Source organism: Meles meles, chromosome 6, assembly GCF_922984935.1.
Source record: "Meles meles chromosome 6, mMelMel3.1 paternal haplotype, whole genome shotgun sequence".
Lineage (NCBI taxonomy): Eukaryota > Metazoa > Chordata > Mammalia > Carnivora > Mustelidae > Meles > Meles meles.
Genome location: NC_060071.1, coordinates 135,313,846 through 135,339,779, shown reverse-complemented (window position 1 = coordinate 135,339,779; position 25,934 = coordinate 135,313,846). Strand labels below are relative to the sequence as shown.

General features: G+C 52.3%; 1 protein-coding gene across 1 annotated transcript; it reads right to left on the bottom strand.

The window, feature by feature from the left end:
• Positions 1-833: 833 nt before the first annotated feature.
• TGFB3 (transforming growth factor beta 3) lies at positions 834-23,366 on the bottom strand. The gene is made up of 7 exons (XM_046007079.1): positions 21,964-23,366; positions 13,725-13,888; positions 13,307-13,436; positions 7,550-7,657; positions 5,638-5,809; positions 3,278-3,431; positions 834-2,415 (listed from the first exon to the last, which is right to left on the bottom strand). Exons 1-7 carry the CDS (start codon positions 22,307-22,309, stop codon positions 2,257-2,259), a joined length of 1,233 nt encoding a protein of 410 aa, XP_045863035.1. The 5' UTR covers positions 22,310-23,366; the 3' UTR covers positions 834-2,256.
• Positions 23,367-25,934: the final 2,568 nt, after the last annotated feature.

Here is a 25,934-nt window from a genome sequence, read left to right as displayed (position 1 = left end):
GCACGGTTTTTTTTAAATCACTTTATTTTTTATTACTGTGTTCAGATAAACACTTGGGTGTTTCTCATGCCCAGTGAAACTCGAGAGTAGCTGCCACGAGTGAAAAGACTGCAGCTTGGGAAAACAATGGCCCATGGCCATGGGCAAGCTGCATCCCCTCTCTAGGTCCGCTAGCTCCCTCGGGTAAGATGGACCACAGACCCAGCAGCCATGATTTTAAGGCAGGGACACAGCCCCCCAAGCACTGTGGAAGTAAATGGGTGCCACAGGGCAGGGGATGAAGCCTGAGAGAGAAGCTCTTAGAATTGGCTGGGCATGGACAAAGCAGGAAAGAAGGTCTTGACCAAACTCAGGAATTCAATTTGGGAGAATTCCAGAAGGAGCAAGATACACACATCTACACACACACACACACACAGAGGCAAGAACATATCCTATAGACCCTTCAACCTGCAAATTTTAGCTTCAAATAGACTTTTTCACTAACGGTAAGGGGATTTCAGAAGAGGAACATGTTTTGGGGGAGTTGCTAGATGGTTCCTCTGCATTACAGATGGTTGCTTCAGGTGGACATTAATACCACAGTAGAATTCTGCATCGCTCTGGGATCTGTGACCCAGATCTGTGATCGCAAAAGAGAACTATGGGATTGCACTTCCTCGGCCTCTCCCATCCCCAAATCACTGACAGAGGCATTCCTGGCAGGCTTCCCCGATAACAGAATTAGCCTCATCTTCTTCAGCCATTTGCCACAGACAGTTTCTGTAATTCTCAACTGCCTCGAGGGTGAGATTAGATTTTCAAAAATGACGATGTTCGTAATTTATAGCACAGGTACAAACGAACACATTTCCACAGGCAAGGGTTCACCGCAAATGATTATTGCCCAGTTAAATGTAGGTCACATTCATACAACTTTCTGCAGATCTGACCCACGGCCTCTGTGTGTCTGAGAACAAAATAACTCCACAAGAAGGAAGGGAACACAGACAGTTCAGTCTTCTCAGACGGCAGAAGGTAGCACGGCGTCCCACCATCGAGGGTGCGCACAGTATGCAAAATGCTTTCCACATTCGAGACCCTCTGCCCCATGTGCCAGTTACCTCTGGTTAGTAGACACGAACATGGGATTAAGAAAAGAGCAATCAAGGATATTTATCCAGTCAGACTAAACACCTAGAATAGGCTTTTACTGTTCTAGAGACAATCTTCCAGAAGATGAAATGATCCAAGATTCCCCAAAAATATTTATTTATACAAAGATTTTGAGAGTAATATTTGTATTTGTCTTTATACCTCAGTCTACGTGTCTGGGGCCAAGTCATTGTGCGGCGTGCGTGCAACCTCCCTGCACGCCTCACCCATTCTAGCACCTTCTTCCAGGAACACCAGATGAACACAGGGTCTGGAGGGGGGGAGGAGGGAACCCATAATGCCCCAAGACTGCACAGACCCCAAATCCCAACACATGCGCCCTGCCCTGGAAGGTGTCTAGCCGTATGTCCGAGGGGAAATGCGATCGAGGAAGAAGGCGAGAGGAGGGACCCAGAGGGCAGGCAGGAGAGCGTTCGTTCCCACCCTCTGCTTCTGAGTTCAGCGTGTCCACATGGCCCCACAGAGTTGACGGCCCAGGAACTCCATTCCCTGGATTTTTATCCCTGTACTGACCCTTGGTGCTGCTGATTGATGTTGAGAGGACGATTTGCAAAAATAACAGATTCCTCCTTAATCCCAGGTAGCCCAAGATACAATTCTGGGACTTTGTCTAGGTCACCTGTCTGAAGGAAAATGCTTGCCTTGAATAAGCTAATCCCGATTCCCTAGAGCAGATGTGGGGCAGCAGTGAGCCCATCTGACCTCAGAAGTGTCTTCGAGCCTGGCCCTGTCCCGGCTGTTCTGTGCCCTTCCTCCTCCCTAGGGTATCCCAGATTCATTGTCACCTGATGCGTCCCCGTGTCGACTTGCCATCCCTCTTCCTCTGTTCCCACCACCTCCATCTACGTCACAGAAAATCTGTGTATTCTGAAGAGTTGGGCCTTCCCCTAACCAAACCCACACTTTCTTTACCACAGTGATTCCCAGAGCCAGCAAGAAGGAGAAATGTCCCGAAAGGGAACTTCCATCTCGGTCATCCGCCCGGAGCCAAATGTTGTGGGCTCTGGGTCTCTAGGTGAGGTCTGTTGCTTTTGTTTCCCGAGGAGCAGGCAGTCAGGCGGTAGCAGTCCTCTGTCCTCTCTCTCCGTCGCAGGCAGGGTCTCAGCTACACTTACAGGACTTGACCACCATGTTAGACAGCTGTTCCACCTTGGGGGTCCTCCCAACATAGTACAGGATGGTCAGGGGCTCCAAGTCCTGGGGCACACAGCAAGGTGAGGCGGATGCTTCGGGATTCAGGGTATTGTACAGTCCCAGCACCTGGGGAGGACACGTCATTTAGAGGGCGACAGGCCAAGCCGCAGGCCCAGAGCCATCTACCACGTTCTGGGGCCGCTCCAGAGACGGCCGCTTGCAGACTGGCCATGGATGCTGTCTGGGTGTGGGTGAACACCCATACTGTGTGGGCTGAGCGTTACCAGGCTAAGCTGATAACAGCTAGTGGGTGACTTGAAATGCATCATGAAATTTTCTTAGCTCTTAGGAACACTACTGGTTTTGCCAGCTGTAATGGTTACTCCAGTGAGAAGCGATCTCACTAAATGCTGCTTGGGCCATTTAGTAAGCGCCCGAGTGTGGGACCCCAGACAGGATGCAGTAACCATGAGCTCTCCGGAACCATGCTTCCCAAAGGACTGCCCTATTTCCCATTCCCCTCGAGGGAAAGAAAGGCAAGCTAGTGTCAGAATCCTGACCTCCCCCTCTCTCCCTTTCCCTTCCCATCGTTGCCTATTAGCTTCTTCTGTGTGTTTTGCATGGTCTTTCAAAATCCCAAGAGGCTGGAATTCCCAGAGACCTTTCACTGATGGTGGAAGCCTTTCTGCCCCAACATCCCTTGCTAGCTGGGCACGGTGTTGGGACAGTGCATTAATTGCCAGAATGGTACAAAAGCTTTAGACAGAACAAATAAAAAGGCTGGTTGAAACCATGGAGGAAATTTTAAAGGGCAGAAGGTGGCATAGATTCAGCCCAGGATGCCAAGATCAGAACCTTCAGCAAAGGGATTTTACTCTCCCTGGATCTTTATTCGCTCATCCAACATTCAGTCCTCACGCATTCATGTGAACGAGTGGCCCGGCGGGCACGGCCCCAGAGCCCCACATGGCATAGCCCCGCTCCATACCGTGCTGTGGGTTGTGTCCGCGCTGCGGAGGTAGGGGCAAGGACCTGAGCAGAAGTTGGCGTAGTAGCCCTTAGGTTCATGGACCCATTTCCAGCCCAGATCTTGTCGGAAGTCAATGTAGAGAGGGCGCACACAGCAGTTCTCCTCCAGATTGCTACAACAACAAATAAACACTTAGAGACCGTCAACCTGAAGGAAACCGATATCAAAAACTTCAAAGGCCCTCATATTTGTACCTGGAGTCCTTCCCGGTCATCCTAAGAGGTGGCCCTAATCCATGGAATCCCAGGTCCAAGTGCATTGAGCAGTACATACCATAAAAGCATCTTCCCGTATTGAAGACCATGATCCCAAGGGCATAATAGGCAGATAAAGAAAAGGCATGAGGAAGAGGACAAAAGGCAAATGTGGTCCTGCCTCCTTTTACATCATAGATCAGAGCAGAGACATAAATCGCTTCACATAAAACCAAGGGCTGCATGTTCTCTGCCAGCTCAGCTTTGTGGAGGTTAGTTTTATTGTTACCTTCCTAAGGAGCACCCAGTGAGATGTGAACTCTAAGCTCATGCGGCGTACATACATTAGCCTGCTAACACATGAAACATGGAGGACTGCAGAGAGAGCGAGCCTGTATTCCCAACGGTGTAATGAGGCAGCCAGACCAACCCTGAGCCTGCTGCTACAGGCTTCTTGTGAACAAGAAATCCTTGTGGTTTAGGGCACTGTTCCTTGCAGCCAAGAGCACCCATTCCTAACTGATTATGAGCCATACAGAGCAAACCTACATGCCAGCCTTCAGACGGTTGGCAGCCAACTACGTTGCCTCTACAACACCAAGTTCAACATCCCTCGTTCACTCAGTCGCTCCTTATAAGACGTGGGTTTAGATCTAAAGCTCTAATTCATTCTGCCCAGCTCCATTCAGGCATCCTCCTCTCCAGCCAAACTGACCCATTCATGTTCCTTCCTTCCTCCCCCTATGCCCTTACATGCCCAACCCTCACTCATCCGCCGAGGCTCACATTGTGCACCCTTCGTAAGCCTTTCCTGCAACCACAGATGAACTACTTGCTCCGGATTCTTAAAGCACTCTATCATTCAGACCTTCTCGCGGATGTGGTCGTTTTCTGCCTTTTAGTCATTGCTAGGTGTGTTTTATCATCCCCTCGTAAAAGAGGAAGAAAACTAAAGAGAAGGGGCTCACTCTTTTTTTGTCTTCACAGTGGCTTCTTACTACTTCTGAATCAGTTCGTTAATTTCTCCAGGTCCAAATCCCCTGGTACACGGAGACTGCCCTATTTCCCCCACCCAGGAGCATCCTTGAACAGTTCACAAGGAACTGAGCATTCCTTTCGTGGAAAGCCCTGCATTCAACTGGTGCAGCCACTCTGGAAAACAGTATGGAGGCTCCTCAGAAAGTTAAAACTAGAGCTACCCTACGACCCAGCAATTGCACTACTAGGTATTTTTCCGAAGTACAGATTCGAAGGGATATATGCACCTTGAAGTTTACAGCAGCATCATCAACAATAGCCAAACTATGGAGAGAGCCCAAGTGCCCCTCCACTGAGGAATGGATAAAGAAGATGTGGGTATATACACAATGGAATACTACTCAGCCATCAAAAAGAATGAAATCTTGCCATTTACAAAGACATGGATGGAGCTAGAGAGTATTATGCTAAGCAAAATGAGTCATAGAAAGACAAATACCATGATTTTACTCATATGTGGAATTTAGGAATCAAAACAGATGAACATAGGAGAAGGAGGAAAAAAAAGAGAGAAGGAAGAAAACCATAAAAGACTCTTCATGATAGAGAACAAACTGAGGGTTGCTGGAGGGGAAGGGAGTGGGGGGACAGGCTAGATGGGGGGTGGGCATTAAGGAGGGCACTTGTGATGCTGAGCATGGGGTGTTGGATATAAGGGATGAAGCACTAAATTCTACTCCTGAAATCAATATGACACCATATGTTAACTAATTAGAATTTAAATAGCCAAAAAAAAAAAAAAAAAGGAAGTCCTGCATTCATCCCTCCCCCACACAAAAACACATGGTAGGAGTACTTTACAACACGAGAGGCAGAGGGGCTTCGGCCAAGTCTCTCCAATCCAAACTATCTTAGCAACACTCTCCTGGCCATTGGCTTCAGCCAGGTCCCCCAAGAGCTGGGCTGTGGAAAACCTGCAGCTCCCAGAAAAACAGGAAGATGTTGGGAAGAGGTTTTCAATCTTCTTTCCTAGAGAGGTTTGTGAATAGCATCCAGGACACAGCTTGGGTGTGGAGACTGAGCCACAATGGTCACACAGTAAAGGCTGCCTCAGGAGTTCATGGTCGTGAGTGGGCCCAAGCTCACCGGAAGCAGTAATTGGTGTCCAGGGCCCGCTTCTTCCTCTGTCCGCCCTGGCCCGGGTTGTCCAGCCGGTGTGGGGGGATCATCATGAGGATGAGGTGGGGGTTGTGGTGGTCCTTCTGCTTCTTGAGGCGTCCGAGATCCCCACGGCCGTGATCGTCCTCACTGTCCACACCTGTGGACGGGAAGGAGGAGGACAATCTCCTGTCTAAGGAAGGCAGAGTGGAGGCTGGCCTCCTGTTCTATCCCGTCACTGCCCGGGCGTCCTGCTCGTGTCGGGCTACAGGAAGGGGAAGGAGGAGACCAGGTGGAAGAACCGGCCTCACAGGAACTCACAAGACACCCATAGTCAGATCCCCTCATGTCTCCTCCGTGTAAACCGTCCAGAGAGCAGAGAGCCCTTCCAGGATGCTTCCTGGGATATCGGGCCCAAGAAGCTTCCATGAAGTACCCTGGGTGGGGGGCAGCTAACACATTGCCTTCGGTTGTCCGTGTAGATTCTGAGACTTAGAATCTTGGGGTGTGAGTTTCCTCGCATGCTCTGAATTGGTCAAGACAGCCCCTGAGTGCAAGGTGTCTCGGTTGAAGATCCCTTTGACGGGAGCTGGAGGAACTAGACCATAATCGTTAACAGACACACGCTCTAGGAGTTTCAAAGTGTTTCCACTGTAACACTCAAATGAAATTACAAGGGATGTGACACACAGATTAGCAAATAAGCTCTGCAGGGCCGGGGTGGTGGTGGGGGACCCCCTTTTATCTGGAAGGGAAAAGACTGGGGACTGAATTAGAGCGAGCCTCAACTAAAAGGAGATCTATTTCGCAACAGGCAGCTGCCGGCTGCTGTCCATCTCCACCAGGGACAGGAACACAAGGAGCTTAATTTATACAGTGATGGAAGGAAATTGCACCCCATGAAGGCGCACCAGGACCAGAAGACAAATGGGAGGCTTGAATGCGAAATTCCCTTTTCTGAGCATCTTTATGAACGAAGTAACTATTTACAGAATGGGAGGGTTTCATCCTGACCTGGACTGTAGGTTAGACCCCAAAGGTCTTCTGAGGTTCTGTGACTAGGATGTTGAATGCTTGGCTTTAAAAAGGGGGGGGGGTGCCCAAATCAAGGCCATGAAGGGTAAGAAGACTGCCCAGGGCTGGCAGCCAAGAGAGGGTACATCTCTTCCCAGACAAGCCTCTGACCTCAGGCTCTGGTGTGGTTGGTTGGATCTTGAGGAACCGCCTGGCTTTGGGTGTGCCTCAATTATCCAAATAGGATTCTTCAAGGAAGGGGAATGTCCCTGAGATCAAGAGACCGTCCAGAGATTGAGAGCCTCAGAAACGGACCGGAAAACCGGAAAACCTGAAAAGACTGTCAACTCTTTTTCCATCTTCATACCATTACCCTGGGCCCAAAGCCGTCATTCAAACCATGATGACTCCAGGATAGGAATCAGGTGGCCTCTGGGACATTTAGAAAGTTCAGGAGTCAGGACACATATTCCTGGTCACCGCAGCAGTTCATTTCTTTTAGGGCGGGGGAAGACACCTACTATTTGTTGAGTGTTTGCGGCACTGGGTTTCACATTTGTTATCTCATTTAATTTGCGTGATGACCCTACGGAAGAAGTATTCTCATCTCTGTTTTACTGACTGAGTCCAGAGAGGCAGACTGGTTGGCCTTCACTGCACCCTTCTTCCAACACTACACTGTCTTCCAGACACTCACATATTCTATCTATAATCAGAAAGTCACACCCCTTGCCTTTGGAGCAAAGCAGAAATACTTGAGTATAAAATAGTGGGCTATCTCTGTGACGGAGTTCGGTGGTTTTTCTGGGGCTTGGTTGGGTCTCCTGTCCTACCCTGCCTCATCAACCGCCCCCCCTCCACCTACTATACACATCCATTTTGTTACCTTTGAATTTGATTTCCATCACCTCGTGAATGTTTTCTAGGATGTCTCCATTGGGTTGAAAGGTGTGACATGGACAGTGAATGCTGATTTCCAGGCCCAAGTTGGACTCTGCAAAATAAGACACGGAATCAGTGAGAACATTCTTTACATGATTGGGGAAGTGTGCCCATCACCACACATGGTTAGACAGGCCCTCTGCTCCCTAAGGCAGTCACAGGAGCCCAGTGATCCTGAAGGTCACAGGAGACGGAGGGCGCCACCAAAGCTGGAGTGGACCTCCGCACGTGTCACCACACTGCAGGTGTTTCTGTTACGTCATGAACAACCAAATAAAGGCATAAATTAAGGAGCATTATAAAGCAGAATTTTCCTTTTTTGGAAAGATTGATTTATTTATTTGAGAGAGAGAACATGGGCACTTGTGTGTGAGTGGGGATAGGGGCAGGAGAGAGAATCTTCAGCAGACTCTGTGCTGAACCTGGAGCCCAGAGAGGGGCTCGACCTCAGGACCCTGAAACCACAACCTGAGCTGAAAGCAAGAGTCGGACGCCTAAGCGGCTGCACCACCCAAACATCCTGTAGGAAAATATTCACAGTCATCTATGTTCAAAGGATGGTATTGGGGAAAAAAGACGGTCACCTGCCTACTTGGGGACAAAAGAACGAGGGTACAAGAAGGAAGAAAACTAACCATCACCGTTTCCTAGGCGTTTGTTGGGAGAGTTGATGCTCAAGCCAACCTGCTACGGAAGGACGAATTGGGGGGGCGGGGGGACCAGGAGAGAACAGGGAAGGGGGCTCGCCGGGAAATTCGGAGCAGAGAGGCAGTGATGCAAAAGGCCACAAATTCCACCAGCTGGGCAGAAGCTGGCGGAGTCTGAGCCATAGAACTAGAGAAGTTAGGAAGCAATGCTAGAGGCAAGGTCACCTGCAGACAAAGAGCCAAATCCGTGTATGGGGAGGATGGCAGCCTTGCTGCCAGGGCCATGACTGTGGGTGTAAAGGGAGTGCAAGTTTCCGGAGGAGAGAAGATGAAAATCACAGTTAACTTTGACCGTATTTTCCTTAAGGGGTAAGGACAGAATGAGGTCAAAGTTACTTGGACGTTTCTTCCCTGGGAATCCCTGTTCAGTTCCTGGGGAAGCTGGAGACAGGGATGGCTCACTGGAGGGAAATGAGCCAGTCAGGAAGACCGTTTGTGAAATCAGAGCACAGGCCAGAGGACATGGCCAAGGGCCAAGGGCCCAGATGACACAGCTCAGAGACAACCATCGGGAGGAAATACGGAGATGCCAGGGTTTACGGGCAGATGCTCTGGTGTAAGAAGGCCAGCTGTGGCCCTTTCTCCTACCGGTGGTGTTTGTGTTGTACTAAAATGGGGAAAGCAAGGAAATTAGTAAAACGGGTTGAGCAAAGTGCAGGAAGAAAAGGAGGTATAAGAAGAGACACATTGCAACTGAATCCAGAAGTTTTGCGTGGGGAGACCAGGAAGGGTCTGGGATACTGTCAATTCTGGTGGGTCAGAGTCAGCTAGAGAAGCTCAAAGGGAGCAGCAGGCTGTGCTGTAGGAAAGGTCATGGGGGAAGGACCCCTCTTCAGGACCAGTATCTCAGCAAGCTGACTGATTTACTGTGCCCTGGGCCGCCCTCATTCTGTGGGAGCAACCTGATGTCTTCTTGAAATCTGGTGTCATCAGGGAAAACCCCAGAGTCCAAGCCAGCTCAGCACCCTCTCATACACAGAGTGACTCAAGCCCAGCGTTCTGATCACCATTAGGCAGGCTAGGATCCTGTCTTCATAAACTCCAGAACCCAGTCTTACCGGTCCTCCTCTAAGCCAGGGCAACCTCTAGGATACGCTGACTCTTGATGAGCTTGAAGACTTCGGTTCCAGAAGGTTCGCCCTGGTGCAGAGGCATGGGGCTACGATAACAAGGAATCTGATGCCCAGCCAGAGAACAAGAAGTGAATAGAGGCAGAGCCATGGGAGTGTCTTCTTCCTGGTTGAAGGCCACTGAAGGAAGGAGCAGGGGCAGCTGGGATGGGCGGTAGAGTACAACTTCTATTACCCAGAAGGGCTCAAGGGAGGCCATGGGAGACATAAGCAAGTTCTATGATTCCAAGTTAGAAAGTCAAGGCGTAGGGGCACCTGAGTGGCTCAGTCAGTTGAGCCTGACTCTTAGTTTCAGTTCAGGTCCTGATCCCTGATCTCATGGGTTGTGAAATTGACCCCGCAGCGGGCTTTGCACTCCGGTCTGCTTAGATATTCTCTCTCTGTCCCTTCCCGGGTGTGTGCTCGTGAGCACGCCCTCTCTCCAAAATAAATAAACAAATCTTTTTAAAAAAGAAGAAGAAGAAGAAAGTGAAGGTGCAGACAGATGTGTTGGGGACAGTTAGGCTTAGGGGACAGGTGATAGTGAGAGATGGCGGCCTGGCTTGGCCAACAGGCTCTGTCTGGGTAGAAGATTCAGAGTGATGGCAATAAGCAACATTCACTGAGCATTACGTGTCGAGCACTGCTCTAAGACTGTATGTGCAGGAACTCATTCCATCTTTATAATAATCCTCCAAAGCAGGAGCAATTATTACCTATCCCCATTAAAAGATACGGACCCCGGGGCTCAGAGAAATTTAATGGCTTGCCCAAAGTACCCATCCAGTAAGTGGGGAGAGCCAAGATTCAAACACCTGATGCCCAAGCCACACTCCTAATTGTTAGAGACAAGGAGGGACAAAGAGGGGACAACAGAGATCACCAGGGCAGATGCCTGTGTTTTCACAGTGTCGCCCCTCTCCGGGCTATGATGCTGGCTGTGTTCCCTCCCCAGGTCGCTAGGGGACGTCTGGCTTTGCACAGGGAGAAAGTGCCTACCAAGGAGGAGCACAAGGGTATGAGGATCTAGGTCCCTAACTCTTGGTGGGGCTCCAGCCAGCTCTGGGACCCAGAAGGCAGGCTGGCAAGCTGGTGCACAGCAGGCTCCCAAGTGTTTGCTGAATGAATCCAAGACCCGATGTGTGACTCGGTTTCCCCATCAGTCCACACCACCCACTGCTCGGTTTGGAGTCCATCTGCTGCCTTGTTCGGGGCCACGAACTCTGAGGAGTCTCCCGAGCTCTGCGTAAGTCAAGGTCTGCGTGTGATTCCCCTGTGCGAGGGGCGGGAAGCATCTGCCTAAGTGGGAACTGAAGGTTCCGATGAAGAACTAACCTCAGAATTGGCAGCAGTGGGGATGGTGGGTTGGGGACTCACAGGTTTTATTACGAAATTATCTTTTTGATGTCTCAAGGAAGATGGAAATCATTCTCGTTGCAAACGTTGCATTGAGCTCTGCAGCTGGGAAAATAAGAGCTCCTTCAAGTGCCCAGGGCTTCAGAGAAATCCAGGTGGAGCTGATCAAAATCAGACAGGGAAGCTAAGAGATTAATTTCCCTAGTCTCCCCTTTCTGCAGCCATGTCAGGCTCTAGGTGGAGTGCCGCCTGAGTCAGAATTCCCAACCGTGCTGCCAACGGCAGATCCCCGTCCTGTGGGTGCTCCCAGGCTCTTGCTTTTGTGCTCAGTAGGGGAGATGGGACAGAATTCCTGGGTATCCCTGGAGTTGAGGCAGGACCTCCAGCCCACGATCAGCCAGCTCAGCAGCAGGCAATGCCCCTTCGATGAGGACTTGCAGACTTGGAGGCCTGCAGAGCCCGGGCAGGTTACGTAAGTGAGCAAAACGAGCCAGCAGATCATGCTAAACGGGGCTGCCAGCCTCGTTCTTGGGGGACAGCAGGGACTGAAGGGCCTATGGGGATGTGAAGGACGCCTGCCCCATTTTAAGAGGTGGCCACGACTCATCTCCTGTGGATCGTCACTAGGAAATCTTCTCATCTTTCTAGAACATGCAGAAGTCCAGGTTTTATGTGACATCTCCTGACTTGAAGACTAGAAACTGTTGACTGTTTCTTAAATTTAAAATATCATGTAGGTCAACACTTAGTGCTTTAGCCCCAAAACACCAAGACAAGTTTCCTAAAAAGTCAACGACAAGAAAGGGCCCACTGGCTCTAGGGACTCTGGACATTGGCCTGTGAGTGGACTGTGCCCCCACGGCAGCTGATGACAGAAGAAAACTCTGGGCAAGACGGGAAGAAGGAACAGATGGGCCCACCAGCCACAGACACCCCCTGCCACTGAGCATCAGTCCTCGGGCAGTGTCCCCAAGTACAGAAGGGGAGAAACAGCAGACGTGATATTACAAGACACCATGACTGCCAGTCGGGAGACTCCAGTCCTGATCTAGGCTGGATGACCCTGGTTAAGCCACTTAACCTCTCAGGACTTCAATTTCCTTATCTGACCTAATCAAAGCCTACTCTTGTGTAACAGGATAAAAAACCATGGAGCTCTCTCTAGTCCATTTGATCCTTAAAACGGCTCTGTGAGGCATACAGGGAAGGAACCATGACCTGATTCTCCAGGTGAGGAAACACAGTAAGTGGGTGAGATATTTGGGACATGTGACATTTGATATGCATATTGGACAGCTCCCCTTGGATAACCACCAAGCCTTCCAAACTTAGTTGGCGCTAACAGAACCAGGCCCCAAACCTACTCTTCTCTTCAGTCTTCCCTGTGTCAGTAAGTGTTACCACCTGGGGATTCCATCCACAGCCTCCGAGGCCATCCTAGCCCTCACACCCCCTACCTAACCAGTCCTTTGTATGGGCCGGACCTCCAAGATGGACAACAGAACCCAAGCATCTCCACGCCCACGCTACCGCCCTCGCTGAAGCCCTGGCCACACTCATCTGGGCTGCTGCGATGGTCCCTAGCTGGTTTTCCCGCTCCTTCCTTTGACTTCATGCAAGCAGAGGGGTCTTTTCGTTTCTTTTAATGATTTTATTTATTTGAGAGAGAAAGAGCACACAAGAGAGTGTGAGTGGGGGCAGAGGGGAGGAGCAGAGGGAGAGGGCAAAGCAGACTCCCTTGCTGAGCAGGGAGCCCAACGTGAGGCTCGATCCCAGGACCCTGGAATCATGACTTGAGCTGAAGGCAGACAGACACTCTGACCGAGGCCCCAGGTGCCCGCAGAGGGGTCTAAACCAAATCACCTCACTTCCCAGCCCTGCTTACAATACTCCAAGGCTTCTCCAAGGCTTCTCATTACACAGGGATTAAGTCCTCAAACCTGACCATGGCTCTGCAGGTCCTAAGTCATGTGGCCCCAGCTACCTCTGGCCCCCAGCTCACTCCATTCCAGCCGTGTCACCTGCGTGCTGCCGTCAGATCAAACCACACCTGCTGCCACCTGGGGGCCGCACCTCCCCACCTCCTCTGTCCAGCACATCCTTATTCTCGCCTTCACACGCCGGCCCTTCTCATCCCTCAGACTTCGGGGCACACATTCCCACTCACAGAGAGCCTCCCTGAGCACCTCCTGCCGGATCCCAGCCGTCATGGCCACACTGTCCCCTTTCTCTCTCTTGCGGTATTCATCACTGACGTTCCTACTCCTCAGTGTGTTTTCTTGGTTACTGTGTGTCTCTCCCATCGGAACAACGGCCCAGACAGACCTCCCTGGTCATGTTCCTGGCTGCATTCCCTCCAGGGCATAAACACTGGTTGAGTGAATGAATGAAGGGCACAGACAGCCGGTGACAAAGCTAGACTTGACCCCGATCTGGGACTCCTCTGGTTTTGTCCCGTTCCTTCTGTTTCGGGAACAACCAAGGGACCCGACGTTCCTTCCAAAATGCTCAGACTAAGAGCCAACCTACCTCTTCGCAGAAGCCACTCACGCACAGTGTCGGTGACGTCAAAAGACAGCCACTCGGCGGTGCCCCGTGTGGGCAGATTCTTGCCGCCGATGTAGCGCTGTTTGGCAATGTGCTCGTCGGGCCGGAGAATCTAGAGGGCAGAGAGAGGAGTAAGTACCCCAGGCCAGGACAAGGACGGCAGCCTATGTCACAGTGCAGGAGCTCAGGTGAAGGCAGCAATGGGAAGCTAAAAATTCTGGAAGGCTCCTGCAAGCCCCTTAGTTAATGCTTCATCCTCTCCAGGACAGACACAGATGCAAGGAGTCCGAGAAGGCAGGGTTCACAGCCAGGTCTGCTGAACTCTAGCAGAGGGAAGGCCCAAAATGGTAGAGAAGCTGGCTCTCCTGTCTGTGGAGCTTCTGCTCTGGGAGGGACTCACCTGGAAGAGCTCGATCCTCTGCTCGCTGCGCTTGGAGCTGGGGTTGGGCACCCGCAAGACCCGGAATTCTGCTCGGAACAGGTTGGTTCCATTTTTCTCCACTGAGGACACGTTGAAGCGGAAAACCTTGGAGGTGATTCCTTTGGGGCAGACGGCCAGCTCATCTAGGAGGTCAAGCAAGCGGGGAGAGGAGCAGTGTGAGCGAGACCCATAGGAGCCAATGTGCTGCCCAGGGACACTGGCCAGGTGGCCCAGGTCCCACCCATGACCTCCCTAGAGGCTCAAGGGCTCAGGCCTAAAGGTGGGGACAGGGGGAAGATCTGGGTGGCCCTGGAATCACACACAGGTCTGAGCCAGGAGCAGGGAGACCTGGGAGCCCCAGGACATGGCACCAAGGACTGGCCGTTGAGAGGCAATCACCCCTCCTCCCATCGCCTCGGCATCCCAGCTCTGAAAGGGCTCTCCAGCCTGCTTTCCCGCTCTTTTAGAAAACACAGATTCTCAAAAGGTCGCAGTAAATGCTCCGAGTATTTCAACCATCTCACCGCTGGTTGACCCATTCCTGCGTTCGTCCCTTCAGGCATTCATTCATTCATCACGTGTGGCTTGAGCACAGTGCTGACACCGGGAAGCAAAAATGAAGAGACGTGCCCCTGCCTTCAAGGAGATTCGGGTCCAGGGGAGGATATTAACACAAAGACCCACATAACAGGACCAGCAGGAAAGTGCTGAGGGCCTCTGGAGAAGGAGTTGCTGCCAAGGGATCCGAGGAGGGAGACAGCAGGGAGCAACTGATGCCAAGAGGCACCCTTCGATCTGGGTCCTGCAGGAGGAAAGGGTTTGAGGATGGAGAGGAAGGGATTTTCCTTGGAAGGACTGCTGGGAACAAAGCGGGGAAGATGACCTGAAGCAGGTGAGGGCCCGCAAGCCAAGGTCAGGACAGCCGGCCGGGCTCTGCCCACAGGGAGGCTGAAATGTTAGACCAAGAGGCTGGATTTTACCCCACCAGCAGCGGGAGCCATGGAAAGAGTTAGAGCCACGCAGTGACATAATTAGCACCGTGTTTTAGGCCCACTGAGGCAGCATCAGTATGGCAGAGGGCCCACATTTCAAGCCAGGTAGACCCACAGGCATCTCTTCAGACAGAGCTAGGCCATCCGCTCTGGCTCCTTTCTAGGGGTTTCTGTCCTTGATAGCATGTGGCATTCCAGCCTCTGCCACACTGCTGGCTGCTTCGTCCCTGTCCACAAGACACAAGGCAGCAGATGCTCTTTCCCGCACCTCAGCGCCAGACAAAGAGAAAAGAAAGATCCCGGGGCACCTGGGTGGCTCAGTGGGTTAAACCTCAGCCTTCGGCTCAGGTCGTAATCTCAGGGTCCTGGGATGGAGCCCCACGTCAGGCTCTGTGCTCAGCGGGGAGCCTGCTTCCCCTTCTCTCTCTCTGCCTGCCTTTCTGCCTACTTGTGATCTGTCTCTCTCTCTCTGTCAAATAAATAAAGAAAATCTTAAAAAAAAAAAAAAAGATCCTGTCTTTCTCTCCTGTGTGCTTTACAACCTCAAGGTCGGAGCAGCATTAACACCCAGAGAAAAACTTTCTACACGAATGGTAACAATAGCCAGAACCTGAAATTCAAGCTCAGAGATCCAGATTCCACACATAATGGACGTGGCTGGAATGAGCTCATCATCACCCCGAGGGATGGTGTAGGAAGTCACGGACAAGGCGGGAAGGATCAGAGGCCTGGAAACAAGCAAATGTGCTACTGATCTTTAGGAAAGGATGAGTGAGTGTTTCTGGAAATTGCCATCTGGTGGGCCTGACACTGGTTCTTAGAAAATTAATGGAACAGATGTTAGGAAAACAAATGTGTGAATGCCGCCTAACGAACCCTGATTAATAACTGCCTTCGAGAAAACAAATACTGCCAACTACTCCCTAAACTGCGTCAGAGGGAACCAGAAAGAGGCATCAGTGATAGCAATTTAATTGTTCAGCTTGCCAGTTTGGAAGCCTCTGGACGCGGATAAGCTGGACAGGGACTGGCAACCCTGTCGCGCACTGACACACTCGGTTCTTGAAGGAGCTGTCATCGAGGCGGCTCCGGTTAGAACCGTACCTCCAGTAACTGCTGAAAGAGGGAGCGGAGTGTGTCCGTGTTGCTGTGGAAAGGAAAATGAAACAGAAAAGGGCACGTGCCCGTAAGCAGAGTCAGAGCGGGACCAGGACCCGTGAGGCCAGGACAGCAAGGAGCTAAGACGGTCTTCAGGACACCCTTGTAACCATCCCTCCTTTGTGGCTTCCAGACCATCAATCAGATATCTGTTCCCTCAGACGGACTTCTCTCTGTGGGAACTTCAAGGAGATTTCAAGAAGGAGGTGGGAAGAATCTTTTTTTTTTTTTAAAGATTTTATTATTTATTAGAGAGAGAGAGAGCATGTGCGCGTGCATAAGTGCGGGGAGGGGCAGATGGAGAGAGAGAGAGGGAGAGAATCCCATGCAGACTCTGTGCTGGTCACGGAGCCTGATGTGGGGCTCCACATCCTCATGCCCCTGAGATCACAACCTGAGCCAAAACCAAGGGTCATGTGCTCAATCCACCGAGCCACCCAGGCTCCCTGGGAAGTGTTATTTCTTTTTCTTTTCTTTTCTTTTCTTTTTTTTAAATCACTGGAACCTACAGATTTCTAGCAGGGACATTAGAAGGGATTTTAGGGACCTACAGATTTCTAGAAGGGACATTAGGGTCATCTAGGACAACCCTCTTCAGACGAAGACACCGATGTTCAGACGGGTCTTGCCAGACCACTCATTAATTAGTTGATGCAAGCAAATTGACACCAGCAAGGAAAGCTCAGAAACAGAATCGTTAGTGATTACAAAGGAAGAGAAAGAGAGAAAAAAATCTCTTTGGCATTTAAAAAATCTTTTTGGCATTTAAATCCACAGAATAATGACGGTATTTTAAATCATTTGTGGATTGAGATTATAAATAATCTGTAGTAACACCACCTTACACTGCACAGAGCTCTTCTCAACCCACCTGACCCTCTAACAGTCCTTGAGGAGAATGAGCATAAGTCAAACTGACCATTTTACAGAGGAGAAAAGTGAGTGACCTTCCCAAGGTCACGCAACCAGCGGGTGGCAGAGGTAGTATTTGAACCCAGCCAGGTCATCTGACCACCCCTCTCTTCTTAAAGTGGGGCCTCTGGAAGCTGGGGAGAGCCCTAAGAGATCCTCTAGTGGAGGCACAGTTTCACCAAAAAAAATGAAAGCTTCCGGGGCGCCTGGGTGGCTCAGCGGGTTAAAGCCTCTGCCTTTGGCTCCAGTCATGATCTCAGGGTCCTGGGATCGAGCCCCGCATTGAGCTCTCTGTTCAGCGGGGAGCCTGCTTCCTTCTCTCTCTCTGCCTGCCTCTCTGCCTACTTGTGATCTCTGTCTGTCAAATAAATAAATAAAATCTTTAAAAAAAAAAAAAAATGAAAGCTTCCGTGGAGTGGGTCTAGAGTACCAATGTAGGCCCAAGCAACAGCCCATTCCCGCTCAGTTCTGTGGGTAGGCCGTGCATCTTCAGGACGCTAGAGGGGGCCACCCTGAAAATTACATTAGGACCAACTTTTTCCACTATGCAAAAAAAAAAAAAATATATATATATATATATATGGAGGCGAGTTTCTCTTTTTTGCTGTAGGGAGAGAAAAATAAGCAAAGGATATTCACGTAGAGTCTTCATGAAAAAATGAAGAAAGGCTGACTATGTTTCGACCATGCGTCTTAAAATGCTTTCAGACACCGGGGTTCCTGGATGTGCCTTTCCGTCTATCCGTCCTTTTTGCCTCATCCCTGCTGCTCCCAGCGGCGGCCCACAGACACCAGCCAGGAGCTGCTTCTCGCCCCCTGCGCCTTAGAATCACATGCAGAGCCTTACAAACCCATGACTATCTCGGAATGGGTGGGTCCAGAGCTTGTTGTTGTTGGTTTTGGTTTTTTTTTTTTCTATCTTTCTTCTCTTTGTAAAGGTCTTCAGATGCTTCTAATGGGCAGCCAGGGCTGAGAACCACAGATTACAGTGCTCTGCAAAGGGTACCACGGCTTCCAGATGTTCTGGAAGTTTGACAAACCACGCTTCAGTGATTTAACCTTTAAATGGGTCGACCTTTCAAAAGTATTAGACACGCAGTTTGGCCAATGCATCATTTAAAAAAAGTTTTGAATTAGAAGCCCATCGATATTTCAAGCCCAGGGTAAAAGGTGGGAAATTTGACAAAAAGAGCCAGGTTTTGGGCACTTCTGGCAAACGGCAAGGTCTAGTGAAGCTGGACCCACATTCCTAAATGCAGAAATCGGCAGGAACTGAGCAGTGGGTACTTTCTCTGACCAGGGCGTGGGTGCTTCCGGCTCCCCCACCCCCCATCAGCCTCCCACACACCCTGTGCTCTCCTTGACCCCAAGGCCAAGGGCCCTGTGCGCTTTGTCATGGTGCTGGTGCTGAGGCTTTTCTTCCAGATCCTTTACATTCACTGCCTCGTCTCTGTGGACACTTGGGTTGTCAGCCTCTGAAGGAAAGGTTTCTCCCGAGTACACTGAGTTGTAAGCTTCAGTGGGCTTAAGAAGCAGTGGGTGCTTTTCGGAAATACAGACTCCCCAGGACCCCGCCCGCAGATTCTAATTCTGGAAGGGTAAAGTTGGGCCTGGGAAGCTACGTATTTCCTACTCACACAGCCCCTGGACCGTTCCTGGAGAAACTCTGACCTAGTGTGCCGAGGGCACTGGCACTGAGAACCAATGAGTTCTCGGGATACGAAAGGTCTTTTAATTTTCAGAACGAACCCAATCTAAATGTAGCATCCAGGAAAGAAAAGGCCAACATATCAAATTTTCTCTTTGCTCAGGATCTTTGGGTTTGCTCGCTGTCTTCACACCAGCCTTGGATGAAAACAAGAGTCTCCCGCCAGCCACGGATAATTACAGGCCAGAAGTTAAAATGACAGCCACCTTGGTGATATCTTGATAACAAGGACGACAAAGGAATGGAGAAGGCTGCGTCTTTCCCCATGGCGGATGTCGGAGAGAACCTCTCTATGGCCAGTTCCTGGTGAATTATAAAAGGATTTACGGAGGTTGGCCTTCTGTGCCGAGACTGTTGAATTGTCCCAGATACAGACACAAAATTGTTTCAGCTGCAAGAGCGTTTGGAGATTCTCTCTGACTTCACGGATGAGAAAACTGGGCTCAGAGAGGTGACCAGTCCACCGCCACCTGGTGTGGCTGCTGAACCAGCTTAAGGCTCTTCCTTAGATAAAGAAAACCCTTTTGTTGAATTTGGGAGAACATCTGCGGTGGTATGAATCTCCTGGCCGTAACAACAGGCAGAGCTAAGACAGAACACGCCCAGCTGGCCCTGCGCGATCTGCCCCCGGGGTTACTAACAGCTCCTATCCGCCCTCCCCCAACCATCGCTTTGGTCCAATATGTGATTTATTCATATTGTAAGTCAAGGTCGTATTGAAGCCTTAAGGTTAAAGGTGGGACTTGCAATGTTTATTTTACACACCGGCATCGGTGCCTAACGACATGCATTCTGCAGGCAGAGCGTCTAGGTTAGAGTCCCTGCTCTTAGAGCCAAATTACTTAACTGCGTGTTTCTGGTTCCTCATCTGTAAGGTAGAGAATTGGGGTCCCTATCTGCCAGAGGATGGGCCCTTTCCTCTTTGCTCACCTTGGTGCCCTTTTTCCTGCCCCCACCCCTGGAAATTACTCCTTGCCACACTTTGCTCTCCAGGCTCCCTCATCTCCCTGCTGTCACGCCCCTCTAAGTGCCTGTCCACTGTGTACAGGAGTGCGCGGGCAATGACGAAATGCAGAAGGGAACTCAATCTCATCACTTCCCCAGAAGCTCTGGCACCCAGACCCTGCCAGCGTCCTGCCGCAGAGCCAGTGCCGCCACGGGCCAACCCTCATGAGCTCCGGACAGGCTTCCCTTACGCTAAGCCTCTGAGGATGGCTTTCTGCTCCTGCTCGGCATCTGCCCACTGCCTCCTTTTAATTAGCGTGTCTTCTGCATCTGCCTCTCCAGGGCTGGCTCGACACCTGACCAGCTGCAGGGCGGGCCTAAGCCACGTCTGCTCAGCCCCTGTGTCACTTCCAGCAGCTGCAGAGTCTGGGCCTGCTTCCTGTGTGCACCTGCAAGCCTCCACGGCATCACCCGTGTCCCTCACGGCCCTAGCTCCTCCCCAAGATCTCACACAGCATCTGAATCCTTGGGCCGGATCTGCTCCCAGACTGACCAGGCTCTGTGGCCCCGGGGTGACCCCCGCCTGCCCCAGCTGCAAGGTCCTGGTGCTGCCGCCGGCTGAGCTGCCTGGCATCCGTGTGCCCTTGTCCTGGCTTTCCCCGGGGCTGCCCGCTCTAGGTGCCCAGAGCTGCTGCACAAAATCCATGTCCACTGGCACCTGTATGCCCTTGCCTGCAGCTGGCCCATTCATTCTGGGATTTCAGGCTGGATGGGGCCCTTGTGACTCAGAGTCCCTCCTCCCTGAGACTCCACCTCCTGGCCTGGATTACTGAGGTCTGAGCCCTTCTCCCTCACCCTGAGCTCTCTTTAGACCTCTCCGCAGGCCTCAGCTGTCCCTATCCGTGGCCACTGCGTCCTGACTTAGCAGTTGCCGGGGGCTGGGGGTAGTGGGTTCAGCCATCCCGGTGCCTCTGGGAATTGTAGGCCCCTGGCAGACCCTTAGCCAGCCTCACCTGGAGGACACCAGGGAGAGAGCCTTGTACTCTACTCATTCTGCCTCTTACGTACTCCGGCTTCCGCCCCACACAGTAGCCACATCCTAAGGCAAGACGCTCCAGGCAGCCACAGGAAACGGGAGTGGGAACCCCTCGCCAGGAACCACAGGCTCCTGGATCTGGCCGGGGCAGCTCCCAATAGGGCCTTTTGCCCCTTCAGCGAGAGCTGCTCCACCACGGGCCACCTACCCCTCTCCCTCCTCTTCGGCCAGGTTCCTTTCAACCCTTGCCATCCCCCCCACCCCCAGCTGACCCCCCTCACCCTGCCTCCTCCCTCCCACTCTCCCACCCCTACTCCCCCTGCCAGGTGAGCCCGGGAAGAAGAGGGAGCCATGGAGTCAGGGTGGCGAGGACACCTGCTGGTAGGGAAAGCAAACAGAGCTGTTCCCAGAGTCCCTGGCCTGCAGTGGTTCACATTCCTCCTTCTTGGGCTGTCAGTTTCTCAACATCTGCCAAATCTCTCTCTCTTCTCTCTCTCTCATATTGAGGTTTTTTAAATGTCCGTTCAGCAAACACACATGACTTCCACACGTGTACAAACACACACACGGACGTCTCACCCAGAAGCCTCCCAGCTTCTCGGCACCGACGGGAACCTCTTGGGAGGACACACTCCCAGACACATGTCCTCTCTGCACCCACAGCCACACCTCCCACCCACTCTTCCCGTGACACGCAGACACAGAAGGGCGGCCAGCAATCATCGACACGTCCAGAGCCACAACCCTGCTTTCCCCGTGTCCACAGGCCTGGAAGCCGCCCATTTTGATCCCAGGAATCTGTCTACTGTACAAAGCCCGAGAGCACATGTACGTGTGAACAGAGGTGCGACCATGCCCACGGCTCACGTGGGTCACGTGTGTGGCACAGACCAAGGGGCCTGGACAGCAAGAGGCTACGCCTTGCCCGGGCTTCGAAAAGCTTGACAGACATGAATCTGGGGCAGGTATCCCCTTCTTCCCAAGAACGGGAAAGATTAAACCACAGACGTGTCCCAAGGAGTTGTGAAAACAGGGGAGAGGACCCAGGTCTCCAGACTCGTGGAGCCAGAAGGGCTTTCAAGAGATCCGGCCCTGCCCTGCCGGACACCCGTCTGCTCAGTTACCTAGCCCCTCACACGTGCCAGAGCACAGAGGTTAGCGGGACAGCACAATGTAATTCCAAAGTCAAACCAGTCCAGGATCTGATGGCAGTTCAGCAAGCCACTCAACCCCAGGGCTCCCGGCCTCCCAAAAGCCCCGCTGCTCTTACCGGAGTGACTCCGTCTCCCTCCCCACCCACCCACCCGGCCCCAACGTTGCATCACACCTCCTGAGCCTTGGTGTGGGTGAACCGGGGACACCCCCCACCCCAATCAGAGGCCAACACTCGCCCCCCACCCTCCGTGGGACTCCTTATTCCAGTTCAGACCCTCCAGAGCAGACACCCCAGCGAGAATTTGGACTTACTGTGCTCCGCCAGCCCCTGGATCATGTCGAATTTATGGATTTCTTTGGCATAGTACTCCGACTCGGTGTTTTCCTGAGTGCAGCTGTCCTCCCTCTCCCCCTGCATCTCCTCCAGCAGCTCCCGGGTGCTGTTGTAAAGGGCCAGGACCTGGTAGGGGACGTGGGTCATCACCGATGGCTCAGGGGGACTGGTGAGTCTGAGTTTGCTCAAGATCTGTCCCCTAATGGCTTCCACCCTCTTCTTCTTGATGTGGCCAAAGTCCAAGGTGGTGCAAGTGGACAGAGAGAGGCTGACCGTGGCCAAGTTCAGCAGGGCCAGGACCACCAGAGCCCTCTGCAAGTGCATCTTCCTGCTCAAGCTGGAGAGAGTGGCCCGGGGGGCTGCAAGGCCCAGCGAGGAGGAGACCCCAGCAGTCGTGCAGAAGGAGGGAGGAAAACCAGGCGGCCTCCCTAGATCCCGAAGACTGAGGCTTGGCAAGAAGGTGCATGAACTCACTGCACTGCGAGAGCTTCAGGACTTCCAGGAAGCGCTGGCAACCCTGAGCGCGAAGAAGCCGACTGTGTGCCTTGGAGCTCTGGGTTTCTTCTCCATGTGTCTAAACAGGTTCTGCGGGGCTCTGACTCCCGGCAGGCCAGGTGGAGGGCAAGCAGAGGGCTGGGAGGGGTGGCAAGGCAGCTGGGAGTGGGAAGGGAGCTGGAGTTTTTCCTTAGGTAAAAATAAATAGAGCGGATATCTGATATTGCCAAATGCCGCTTGGCGATGGGGAGAAAGTGGGTATTTTAGAGAAGGAGCAGGAGGACCATGGCTGGGTCCCAAAATCAAAATCCTCGCCTTGCCCTGAAGGAGGATAAGAAAAGAGAAGGGAAAAGAAAAGGGGGAAAAAATGTTTAAAAAAAAGTCAGATCGCCAGTGAGTAGGTGGGGAGAGGCAGGGCTGGGCTGGGCTGGCCCCAGTGAAGGTGGGGGCAGCGCAGGACACACTTGTCTCTCGGGCACACCATTCATGCTTTCTCTTTTGTTTACACTTCCTCGGGGGCTTTCTAAATGACTTTGCTCCTGCTGCCTCTCGTCTTCATTGGCTGGGAAGTGGGGGTATGTGCAATTGGAAGGCAGGGAGGACAGGCCCCTGGAGAGCAGCCCCAATAATCCACTTGGACGCCCAGTGTCACCAGCACCTCGGCTTGTCTTCTGCCTCGGCCATTGCTTCTGTTCCCTGCTTCTCTTTAAAAAAATAAAAAGGAAAAGGAAAAGAAAATAGCAGCCAGTTCCCTGCACGCCTGCTCCGGAAAGCTGTTATTCCTTCTTTCTCAGGCTTCTTCGCCTATCTCTCCCTTCTCTTGCTCATTCCCTTGGCCTTGGCTTTCTGCTTCCCTCCCTTCCTCTCCCTGCTGCTTCTCCCTCTCCTTCTCCCTCTCTCTCTCCCTCTCCCTCGCTCCCTCTCGCTCCTCTCCCTCTCCCTCTCTCACACACACATGCACACACACTGCTTTCTCTATTTCTCTCCGCTGAAATTTTATACCTCCCTCCCATGACGTCTCTGGCCCGGGTGGGGGAGGGAGGGACCAGCGCACGCAGCCTCTTTTGCTGCACGATTTTAATGTTTTAAACAGGCACAGGAAAAGCCGAGCCCGTTTGAAAAATACTTTGCGAGCCCTCTCGTTCGACGTGGTAACTGAACTTTTTTTCCCCTCTTGGAGTCACTCCTGCTACACGTTGACTGTTTTTCTGGAAAGTTACTCCGACGAATCCCTTCCCTCCTTCTCCCCCAGCTCCTTCGCCCTCTCGCCAGCTGTCAGTCCGTCCTCTCTACTCGGCCAGTCTCTCGCTCCTGCCCCGGCCCGCCCCTACCCCCACCCCACCCCGGGCACAGCGGCCCGCCGGGCAGGGGCGCGGGGCACCGGGCAAGGGCGCGCGCGGGGCTGGCGCAGGGGCGGTCGTTCCCACCCTCGGGGATGGAGACGGGCAGCGCGGGGAGCGACGCCCGGTCGGGGAGCGGGGTCGGAGGTGGGCACGGCTCCACGGTGATCCTGGCCCCAATTCTTCACGGACAAGCCTGGAGTCCGGCGGCGGGCTGAAGCTTGGAGATGCTCCAGGGCCATTGAAAATGGTGGCGTTTTCCGGCAGACCGAGGGTGCCCTCTGGCGAGGCGAGCGCGCCAGTGAAGGAGCGCGGCGGGCCGGGGCCGGGACTCCGGGGAGGGCTGGGGGTGGGGCCGGGGGGCTGGAGAAGAGGGGCCGCGGCAGAGGGCGAGGGAAGCGACACCGGAGCCATGGGGTGACAGCCTCGCTCTCCGCCCGACGCGCGCACAAGTGCACCTCTCTCTTCCCGGGACCCCGATCGGCAGCCGCTCTCGCAGAAATGTCCTCCAGATGTTCGCAGCCTCCCTCCCCGCCGAGGGTTCCGCAGGGAGCTGCGCCAGCGAGCGCAAAGTCAGCAGTTGGCCCCAGCCCATTTCCCAGATGGGTGAGGGGAAGTTTTCTCTCCGTTCGCTCTCGTTTCTCTTCTCCGCCTAAGCTTCTAGGTCTTTTCCCACGAGAAGCTCAGAGAGGGCAAGGCCCGTTGCTTTCCGGCAACATAGGACTTGCCTCTGAATTGATCTCTTTCCTGGGAATCAGCGCTGCTCCCCGCCACCCCACCCCACCCCACCTCACCCAGCCTTCCTGGACCCTTCCTGTGAGGTCTGCTTCCTGCTCCTGACTCTGAGGCCTCTGGGATGTTCGCTGAATGCCGTTGATCAGTTTACAGTTGAGGAAACTGAGGCACAGAGCGATTTTTTTTTTTCTTTTCTAAAGGCCACCCTGCTTATGGGTGGTGGAAGCAATATTTAACCCAGGTTCTCTAGTTTGGGTAAGCATTGTTGTCATTTGAATAGCATGTGGAAATCTAGCTGTAGAAAGCTTAAAAGTAACTTACCTAAAATATATAGGCAGTAGGTGTCAACACTGAGGTTTGGATCCAGGAAATGTATTGCCAGGGTCTATGCATTTTCCTAGGCAATACTGCCTCTGAAATTCAGCCATCATTTGAGAAATATTTTGACGTTCTCTGTATGCCAGGCACTGTTCTGGGCTCTGTGGAGGTAGCCCTGAAGAAAACTAACTAACAAACAAAACCCTTGCCCTAAAGGGACCTTACATTAGGGGTGGGGGGAGGAGTGGTGGGAAACCGGCAGTAAACCAAATAATTAGGTATGATGATAAAAGATAAGCGCCATGGTGGAAAATAAGGCAGGAAGGTAGATTAGGGAGTGCCTAGGTTGGAACTGTTGAAACTTAAAATAGGGTAACAGAGAAGACCTTACTGAGGCCTTTAAGCAAACACCTGCAAGATGGGAGGAAAAGTATTCAAGTTCTATCCATTGGGAGTCCCAGTCAGTCTCCAGGGATGGGGCCCTGGCATGTGTATTTTTGACAAACCCCACTGGTGAGTCAGGTGCTCAGCGAGGGCTGGAAGCCACTGCCCTAGGGCTTTCTGCTCAGACTGAGCTTCTGCAGTGCACCTTTTGCTTTCAGGAAGCCAGGAAAGAAGTAGGAGTTAGGGTTTGGAAACTGGCAGTAAGGTGATGGTAGTGTAGCTATGAGCTCACACCAAATGGAAAATCCAAAGATGAATCCCTTCTTCCTCATCTGGTGCCACGGAAGACGAAAACAAAGGATTCATGGGAGCCTGCGTTTCATCTGTCTTGGATTTTGGCAATGAATGCTTCATCAGATTAAAATCTAAATGGGTATTCTCAGTAAGGATCAGATCTTGGGGGTCATCTCCAAGAGTAATTATAAGGGAGGAGACTGAGGTCCAGAGAGGGCTCTGCCTGGCCACACAGGTGGCTATCAGCAGAGCTAGGATGAGCCCACACCTCTCCTGACATCAAGCCGTGCTGTTGCTGTCACCAGACATGAGAACACACGGCCCTACCTGGTAAACATGTGTGGGTGACTGGTTGAACTGAGTAGTTTATTGGGTATTTAAGA

What these genes read in the sequence shown, in the direction of transcription:
- TGFB3 (XM_046007079.1), bottom strand. Translation starts at nt 22,309, where the DNA reads ATGCACTTGCAGAGGGCTCTGGTGGTCCTGGCCCTGCTGAACTTGGCC. An exon ending in AGAGGATCGAGCTCTTCCAG is followed by an intron (nt 13,437 to 13,724) that starts GTGAGTCCCTCC and finishes TCTGCCCTCTAG; the next exon opens with ATTCTCCGGCCCGACGAGCA. An exon ending in GACACCAATTACTGCTTCCG is followed by an intron (nt 3,432 to 5,637) that starts GTGAGCTTGGGC and finishes TTGTTGTTGTAG; the next exon opens with CAATCTGGAGGAGAACTGCT.